Source organism: Leptonychotes weddellii, chromosome 12 (assembly GCF_054177405.1).
Source record: "Leptonychotes weddellii isolate Sample4059 chromosome 12, ASM5417740v2, whole genome shotgun sequence".
Taxonomy (NCBI): domain Eukaryota; kingdom Metazoa; phylum Chordata; class Mammalia; order Carnivora; family Phocidae; genus Leptonychotes; species Leptonychotes weddellii.
In genome coordinates this window covers 2415818-2425288 of record NC_138380.1, presented here as the reverse complement: position 1 = coordinate 2425288, position 9471 = coordinate 2415818, and the positions used below count along the sequence as shown (strand labels likewise).

The 9471-nt window shown below is 40.2% G+C and overlaps 1 protein-coding gene across 12 annotated transcripts in view; it reads left to right on the top strand.

Moving 5' to 3' along the window:
- Window positions 1-9471, top strand: part of RBM33 (RNA binding motif protein 33) — a 125361-nt gene that overhangs the window by 30987 nt on the left and 84903 nt on the right. For 9 of the 12 annotated variants that reach the window (XM_081799776.1, XM_081799775.1, XM_081799771.1 and 6 more), the window contains exons 4-6: window positions 1212-1288; window positions 3458-3770; window positions 7519-7635. In XM_081799776.1, coding sequence (XP_081655902.1) covers window positions 1212-1288; window positions 3458-3770; window positions 7519-7635 — 507 coding nt within the window. Of the gene's footprint in view, window positions 1-1211; window positions 1289-1462; window positions 1530-3457; window positions 3771-7518; window positions 7636-9471 lie in introns of those variants that run through there. The other 3 variants (XM_081799782.1, XM_081799774.1, XM_081799778.1) reach the window with 2 other exon arrangements.

Sequence of the window (9471 nt, the reverse complement as noted above, 5' to 3'; positions counted from 1 at the left end):
CCCGTGTAAGTGTACAATACTTGTATATATTTAACTTAACAAAACCTGGAACTGTGGAAAGTTGAGCAGTTGACAAAATCACTAGGCTTCCTCTGCCTACTGGTGCGATGAATGCACAGGCCTGTCGAGAGCAGGGGTGAGGGCCTGAGCTAGGCATGTTTATTTTCATGTGTCATCTCTATTAATAAACTCAAGTTTTGTTTTAGTCCCTTACCATTTCAATTTGGCGATCCACTTATCTAAAATCTGCTTTTTCCTTTTTTTTTTTTAAGATTTTATTTGTCTATTTATTTGAGAGAGAGAGATAGCACCACAAGATAGAGAGCATGAGCGGGAAGGAGGAACAGAGGGCAGAGGGAGAAGTAGACTCCCCACTGAGCAGGGAACCTGATGTGGTGCTCAATCCCAAGGGCCCTCGGATCATGACCTGAGCCGGAGGCAGATGCTTGATGGACTGAGCCACCTGGGCGCCGCTAAAATCTGCTTATTTAGAAAATTCTTCTTTTTTTGTTTAAAAAGTCTTCAGATTTTGGATACTAACAGTGTTAAAATTAGTCAAATCTTTTTTTTTAAGTTTTTATTTTAATTCCTGTTAGTTAACATACGGTGTAATGTTAGTTTCAGGTGTACAATGTAGTGATTCATCACTTCCTTACACCACCCAGTGCTCATCACAAGAAGTGCCCTCCTTAACCCCCATCACCCATCTCACCCGTCCCCCACCCTCTCCCCCTCTGGTAAGTGTCAGTTTGTTCTCTAGAGTGAAGAATCTCTTTCTTGATTTGCCTCTTATTTTTTTCATTTTTCTTACTCTGTTTCTTAAATTCCACATATGAGTGAAATCAAATTTAGTCAAATCTTAAGGATACCATTCTTTTTTTTGTGTATGATAGGGAAAAATGTTTGTAGGATACTGCTAAAGGACTCTTCCTTTTTCCTTTTTTGTTAGATTTAGAATAAATGTGATCATTAAGCCTGTTGTTTCTATACTTATTACTTGACTCTGCATCTGAAAATTTCTGGGGTCACAAGTACACCATATGTGGAATTTCTCAGTTGTCAACTGGTCGTATCAAAGTGAGATAGCTTACTGAATGGCACATGCTTTAATAACAAGGTTAGAAATAATTCAGTCAACGTAATTTTGCACATTTGTAACAAGTCTTTTTGTGGAAGTGGCATGCATTAATTAGATCTCTTATTTTAATTAGAATCAGTCGGATTTGTCAGATGAAGAGCTGAATGATGATCTTTTACAGAGTGATAATGAGGATGAAGAAAATTTCAGGTATTCATTATTAGCTCATTAAAAATTTTCTTTAAATTGTTAGTAACTATAATTTATAATTACAATGGAATATAATTGATAATGTGATGTTATTTCTTCAACATGATTTTATTTTGAACAGGATATTAATATAACTCTCTTATGTGGAAGCCATATATATTTTTGTGTAAATAGGTATTGGTCTTGCATTTGATGACCTCTCTAAGCTCTGTTGAATGCAGGTTATGAAAACTCAGTAAAGGTATGTATTGCTCTTTTGAAGAATTCCTTTATTTGGATGGGGGCAATGGCCTTAGGCTCTTATTACTGTCGGCTGCAGTTTGATGTTGCTGCTTTTGTTTTTACTTTAGACTTTTTATTGATATGTAATCGGTTTAGTGAATTGCCATTTTGGAAATTCCTTTGGACTGTACTTAATTTTTATTTTTTTAAGATTTTATTTATTTATTTGAGAGAGAAAGTGAGCCTGAGGAGTGGGGGTGAAGAGGCAGAAGGAGAAGCAGACTCCCTGCTGAGCAGGGAGCCCTATGCGGGGCTTGATCCCAGGACCCTTGAGATCATGACTTGAGCCGAACACAGACGCTTAACCGACTGAGCCACCCAGGCGCCCCTGGACTGTACCTTAGACTCGAGTTGACTATCTGAATGTAATTGTTTAGTGAACATAGTTACTTTAGTCTTTTTCAGCTGTTTTAACAAAACATTATGAACTGGGTAGTTCATAACAGAAATTTATTTGTCACAGTTCTTGGGGCTAGGAAGTCCAAGGTTAAGGCATCAGCATGGTCAGTTTCTACTTTCTAGTTCATAGATGGCGCTGTCTTGCTAGATCTTCACAGGGTTGAAGGGTGAGGGAGCTCTCTGGGGCCCTCTCTGTAAAGGCACTAATCCCATCAATGGGACTCCAGCATTATGACCTTTACAGTCATCTCCCAAAGGTCCCACCTCTGGGCACCATCACACTGGGTGTGTTATGGATTCAACAGGATGACTTTTGGGGGACACAAATATCCAGTCCTCAGCAGTCATGAATGTCTTTTTGTTGTTGACTAGTAAGCTCCATTGTAAGAGGAAGAGGTATTTAGTACACTCTGGTAGGTGGAGTAAGTTTTTCAATGTTATGAGGAAACCTAAAGTGAAAATTCAGAGAGACCTCTCTCGGTTATAAATGAGGTTAATAAATATAAGCCATTTATTATTGAACAGGTGTTCTAACTTAAAGTAATTTTTATGGATAGAAATACAGCTTTAAGTTAGTTTTTTCTCCCAGTTATTTAAGTTTCCCAGTTCCATTCTTTGACATCATTATTATATTTTGATCTTTTGAGTTGTTTGCCCTCAAAATAAGGCAATTTGGAGTTTTTAGCCAAGTAATGTCTTCAAATCTGTGTGGTGTATTCAGGTTTCTTGTTAGGATTAGATAACCTAATTGATATGTGCACACTTAAGGTTTTTCTACAGAATCTTGCACTGTAAGTGTTGTTATCTTGCAGTTTACTGTTTGGTGTGTAGCTGTTGTGATTCAGTGGGTGGAATAAATTTTTTTTTTTTTTTTTTGCGGTTTTAAAACCCTCTTTGGTATTTTACTCAGAAATTATAAACTAATTTTTTTGAAATTGGTGATTAGTACAAATTTTATTTATTTGAATATTGAAATGTCTTTTCACACACATTTTTAATATTTTGATTTTTTTAAAAAGGAGTTTGTAATTTGCATCATAGATTTAAAAAGAACGAATTGTTCTAAAATTCGATCTCTGATTTTCTGTTTATGGAATAATACACCTGTTTTTACTTTGGAATCTTGGAAAACAGATACCACCCTTTTCGTTCTGGAAGTTAGAATGAAATATAGTCTGTTTGTTTTCAGTCCTGGAGTTTTGCCAGTCAGACTTGTTTCCCCATCTGGTTGATCTGATTCTTTTGGGCAAATAACCTGCATCTGATGACAGTGTGGGTGCTGTCTGCGTTAGGAGCGTGGTGTGCAGGCTCGGTATGGCACGCTGAGCTCTGCTCTCGGTCACCAGTGGAGTAATGTGCGTTTATTAGTCATTGGAACAACTTTTCACCCGTCGTGGTCTACATCTTTGTAACAGTTATTTAGGTAGTGATTTAATTTCGAGCTTGATTCTAATTGGGCACCTTTCTTTGTATTTTTGTTCTCTTTAGTTCTCAGGGTGTCACAATTAGTTTAAATACCACATCTGGCATGGTCACATCATTTGAACTGTCTGACAACACTAATGACCAATCCGGAGAACAGGAATCTGAGTATGAACAAGGAGAGGATGAACTTGTTTATCACAAATCCGACGGATCTGAATTGTATGCTCACGAGTACCCAGAAGAAGGACAGTATGAAGGCCACGATGCTGAGCTGACAGAGGACCACATGGAGTATGTGGAGGAGCCCGAGGAGGAGCAGCTGTACAATGATGAAGTGTTAGACATCGAGATCAATGAGCCTTTAGATGAGTTCACAGTGAGTCTTTTCCTTTGTATGGCCGAAGATAACATGGCTGCCTGGGCATAGGTTTCTAGACTGATTTGAAATCTATTTCCCTCCCTTGGGAGGGAGGGAAATTAGACCTTATTATCACTGTCTGCCAGTTTCTTTATCTGAGCTATGACAAAGTTTGTGTTGACAGCTTGTTTGGCTGGAGGTAATGCCCCTTTGTCATTCTGGAAGGCTGCACAGAATCGTGACCTTGAGGATTGCACCTTAAGGAAGAAAACAGCTTTGTGTGGTGGAGATACACTGTCAATTGTTAGAAGTACTTAATGCAGAGCTTTTATCCAGGCTTTAGACAAGATCTGATAAAGTCCTTCCAAGGTGAAAAGATTATTGACCTGCTAAAGACATCTTTAAGGTGCTAATATTCCAGAGTGATTGATGTCCTGTTCATTCATCCTTTTTTGTAACCGAGAACTATCTAAACATGAATAAAGAGATTGGAAGTTAGTTTTGGAAATGTCACACATAATTTGTTATCTGTAATCAGGAAGCAAAGATTGGCTGATTTCTGTTTCAGAAAGATGGTTTTGATAGGTAGCTATTTTTAAAGTTGAACTGTCAAGAAAGCAAAAGGTACTAGTGAAAGATGGCTCATTTGTCTTACTGATTCATCATTAGAAGATACTTGTTTTTAAAATAAGCACTTAATGAAATTTGTGTGTGAAGGACATGATATTCGTCAGTAGAATCTTAGGGTTTTCATGATACTGTCGCTCCACTGGGGTGCATTGTCAGCTGGCCCGCCAGGGCTGGGTTAGGCGTGCAGAGTTGGGGCTCTTAGCTTTGCCTTTAATCTCTTAATGTTTTTATTCAGAGGAAGCTTGCTTTTGAGAAAAAAATTCAAAGTCTGAATTTTGGTCATTGGTCATACATACATATAAATGGGAGTAATTTTGAAAGGGATCGTTTATGAGGAAACTTAGAATATTTAGTTCTAATCATAATTGTGTTTATCTCAGTAGTTATTTTTAAGATTTGATTCGTTTTGAATGTTTTCTCTTTAGTAGATACAGTAATGAAAAAATGTGTGTCGTTTTGGTAAGTAGCATCATGTAAAAGGCATCATGGCTACTTGTTCATTTGATAATGGTAATTTTGTTTTGGTAGTAAATCCTTCACTGGTGTGGACAGGTTCTCTGCTGGTTTACTGGTGTGTTTGTATACTATCTGAAAGTGGGATATTATAAATTTAAAATTTTCTTAAAGATTAAGCCAAAATCTTTTAAAAATGTACCTAGTTATTCCCTGGTTAGAGCATTTTATTATTTCTCTCGTTCATCGGTAAGAGAAGATGATTGGTTAATTGTATGTGGGTCCATTTCCCTTGTAAATTCATCAGTTTGGCACATCTTTACTGTTGTCCAAGGCAGCAGGGGCACCAGTTTTGCTAAAACATGAGACATGAGGCATGGCCCCTGCCTTCTATAGTGGAACAGATAAGTGTGGAAAGTGCTTGCTTGACAGCACTGGGGTGCTGCATAGGACGTGTTTCTCACTGTGGCCTTCTGGTCGAATTTGTTGAGGAGAGAATTCTCCTAAGTCAGGACTTTCCCTCTCTTGTGTTCCGTGGTCAAAGTAGAGGTTACATTTAGGCTCCTGCTTGTAAAAAATCCAACTTAGTTATCTGACATCTTATGGTCTCAGATCAGAGTCCGGTATCAAAAAGAAAAACAGTGTGGCAGGTCAGTATACTTACAGTACTTTTCCACATCAGAATGAATTTTTTTTTTCAAAATTAAGAAGAAGTCTTAAAACAGTTTTGCTTAGAATTTCTGAAAGTGCCCTGATATTTTCACAGGGAGCTGTAAACTTGAAAGGTGAGGCGAGTGTCCTGTGAGCCGTGTCCGCTCACCTCAGCACGTGTAGCTTCATAGCCATGGCCACTCTTTTCTCTCTTCCTTGTTTCTTTCGGGTTGTTGGTTTCTTCACAGTTAGCATGGTGGAGTGTGCCATTACCTTTTCTTTGGATGGAGGAGAGAGCTGGCCTTCGTCTGGCACCCGGCTCCAGCTCCAGAGCCAGGGAGGCTCCCTGCCTTCGCAGGCTGCCCCTGGTGCACCATGAGGGAATTATTCATGAGTAGCCGACCACGCGAACCAGTGGATTGTGTGCCTGTGTGTCCCAGTGGCATTTTAGTTTATCAGATGGTTTATTTCACTGTGTTTCATGTCCTAGTTGGGAATTGTTAACTTGTCCTCTAAAGCTAGCATCCAGCTCGGTGACATGCTGGAGCATGAGCACATTCTGTCAGTTGGGGCTCACTATTAAAATCCCATGGATGGATTTTGCATATAACTAAGAATGGAGTCATAAAGCCACTGAATTTTACAATTGGAAGGGACACTTCTGCATATGAAGAAGCTGAGGTCCACATTTAGAAGTTGGTAGTAGAACTCCATGTTCTTTCCTGTTATACTCAAAAGTAAGACCTTCCTTGGGTTTTGTGAATTTCGCCAGTCCTGTTCTTGAGAGTGAATTGGGATTTGATTTAAAAACTTGTACTTTTATATTAAGAGATGATCCTTATTATTTGGCAAAATATGAGAAAATTGTTGGGTGATGTATACTTTTAAGCACAATCTTTTCGGGGTTGTAAAAATTACCGTAGATTGAGATTTCATAAAAGATTGTTCTGTAAAAACAATTTCAGATGGGTAACTTATGTAAAGGGTAGCAGATTTTTGTTTCTTGGGGAGGATCCAGTGGCATAGACTATTCTCCATTGTGTATTAGCTGAAAATTTTGATTAGCATCGTCTGGCCTTATTTGAAATCCGGCAGTTCTGCTGTCAGTGAATTGTGGGTAGTGATAGTTTCTCTTTTTGATGGGGTGGTTTCTTCTGGAGAGTGAAATACAGTGTGTTCACATAGCCTTGAGAGACATTTGTGGGACCTACGATAGTTTGTCACCTTGACTACAGCTGGTTTCTTTGGGGGTTGTAGGTGTGGCTTCTGTGTCCCCCACAGTAGTTTGCTCAGGTTGTGTACGTGCTCACTCTTGGTTGTTTGTCTTGTAACCAACCAGTGTTCGTTTCAGCCCGTGAGCGGGTTTGCTGGCAAGCTCAGCTCCCCCGCGTAGGACCCGATGTTCTTGTTACTTGATAGTAGTATCTGTAGGAGCCCTTCCTTCTCTTGAAGTTGTTTCTAGCCACCTTGTCTGCTTCCTCCCATATGCCCTTCAAGGGCTGTCTGCCTGCTGACATGCCCCTTACATTTCATACAAACCTGGAATCACCCCTCTAATTCAGGGATGGGCTGATGGAGAAGCAAATTCTAACGTGATTTTTAATAAAGCTCCTGTGTTGAGTTGAATGGCTTATACTTTTGTTACCTTCTATTGCTGTAAAAATGGTGCACGTTGGGTGTGATTTCAGCTCCCTTCCTGCTGCTGAGCTGCACTATGCGAGCACACGCACATTCGTTTGAAGGTTGCTTTTCCTTAGTGCTGATTGTAAGAAGAGCTATTTATCAGGGCGCTTGGGGGCTGAAGCAGAGCTGTGTCACTAACCTTAGCGATGGGGCCAGCATACTGCACTCTGTCCTCATTAACATAGGGGAGGCCACATTCGATGCGCGTGCTTCATGCTTTCTGCTTCGTCGGGTAATTGCCATAGTCAAATTTGCTAAAATAATGAAGCATGAGTCGTGAAGATGAAAAGTGCTTTCAAAAACCCAAAGCTATATGAGGAAGACTTATTTTCTCTTTAATGGCTGTTAGGATGAAGAATACTTGCAGGCTTGTGGGCAACAAGGGCTGCAAGAGCAGGAAGACTGTGTTGCTGAAGATGAATTAGATGAGATTACTGACCCCCAGGTTGCTCCTGAAACTGAAGAGGTATTTGTTCGTCTTTTAAAAAGAGTCCAAAATTTTGGTGGTTTTTTTTTTTCCTTCCAGATTTAAAATGAGCATTTTTTTTTTTTTTAGCATTAGTGAAAAGTTGATAACATCTCTTCTTTGTACTATGAGTGCAGTAAAAAGCCTGAGCTTTCTAGAGTCTTTGGGCAGTGAGTTCTGGTGAGCTGTGATTTCCACATAGCTGTTTGCCCTTTAAGTGTTAGAATGTCTTCAGTGTTTTATGGGGGCGTGGGTAGAAATCTTTAAAAAATGTGATGTATGTGTTAGTGCTTTGAAAGGAGTGCTGTGATCATTTTAAATTAGTTACTGTTTGTTAGTTATGACCATCATTACAAAAATACTTCCAGGTTCCTGTATTTAGGTGCTGTCTTAGGTGTTAAAGGAGGATGGTTGAGAAGCTTGGCCCCCTGTGACATAAGCCTGGAAGTGAAGCTTGCCAGCAGAGGCTCCAATCCCTGCTTCAGGGGCTCACGGAGGGGCCGTCCGGTTGGGAGTGGGTCTCAGAGCCCATTAGGGAAAGTGGGTGGGAAGACGTTGAGGCTTTGTGGAAGAGGTGACCTGTGGGCTGGTCTGGAAAATAGATGTTGTTTGGATGAATGGAGGTGGTACGAGGCATAGGGCTTAATAAATTCAGTTTTCCAACCTTAGAACTTGTGTGGTGGGCCAAGCATGTAAGCCATAAAATCATTCTATAGCTTTAGGATTTGTTGGTTTAAAAACTGTTTCTTTCTTTCTTTTTTTTTTTTTTTAAGATTTTTTACTTATTTGATAGACCGAGAGAGAGCACAAGTAGGCAGAGCGGCAGGGAGAGGGAGAAGCAGGCTTCCCGCCAAGCAGGGAGCCCGATGCGGGGCTCCATCCCAGGGCCCTGGGATCATGACCTGAGCCACGCAGGCGCCTCTAAAAACTGTTTTTTCTTATTAATGTTTCTTTTCTCAGTTATTTTCCGTAATAACTTTCCCCCCTCTTTATTCCAAAAAGATCATGAAAAGTGGTATTTCAGTGGCTTAGGTACTTTTGCCAGTGCTTTAGAAACTCAGTATACAGAACATTTTATTTACTCTTAACTTTTTCCTAACACAGTGCTGTGACGCAGAGTATTTGAGCGTGTACGCTGTGCGTACTTTCCAGGACATATCCTTTCTCCTCCCTAACAAGCTAAATTTGATTTTTCTTTTTGTGCTTTCTGTCTCTTACTAGTTTGAAATAATTTGAAACTTAGAGAAAAGGTAGAAGAATAATATAGAAGAATAGTACAGAGAATTCTTTACCCAGATTCTCCAGTTGTAGAAGGAACCAGGACAAGGAACCAAGACAGAGCTGAAGAAGATGTTAAATTAGAGATGGTTCCTCTCGTCGTGACCGCTCTGTGTCACGAACCACTGCCCCGAGCAGCCGCTGCCCCCAGGTTCGGGGAAACCAGAGCTGCGTGCAGGTTGCGTCCTGCCTGCTCCAGGGCCTGGAGCACATCTAGGTCAGACCTGTGAGAGGCTGATTCAGGCAGAAGACATCCAAGAAAGAACCCTTAAGAAGCCATGGAAGGAGAGAAGGGGAAGGTACGGATTGGGCCTCGCCGAGATCGTTCCCAGTGGTGAACAGCTGACAGGGAAACCCAGTCCGTGTCCTGCTTATTAGTTTGTGGGATTTGGAGTTTGGAAAATTAATTTCATTGGTATTTGTCTGTAATTTATTCTTTCAGTATTTTAGGTAATAGTCTCTTTACCCTTTGATAATGCTGTGTTTATAGGCTACTTTAGAATGAGAAAAGGTCCAGTGATCTCTGGAGATACAAACTCTTTTTTGTGTGAAGCAGTC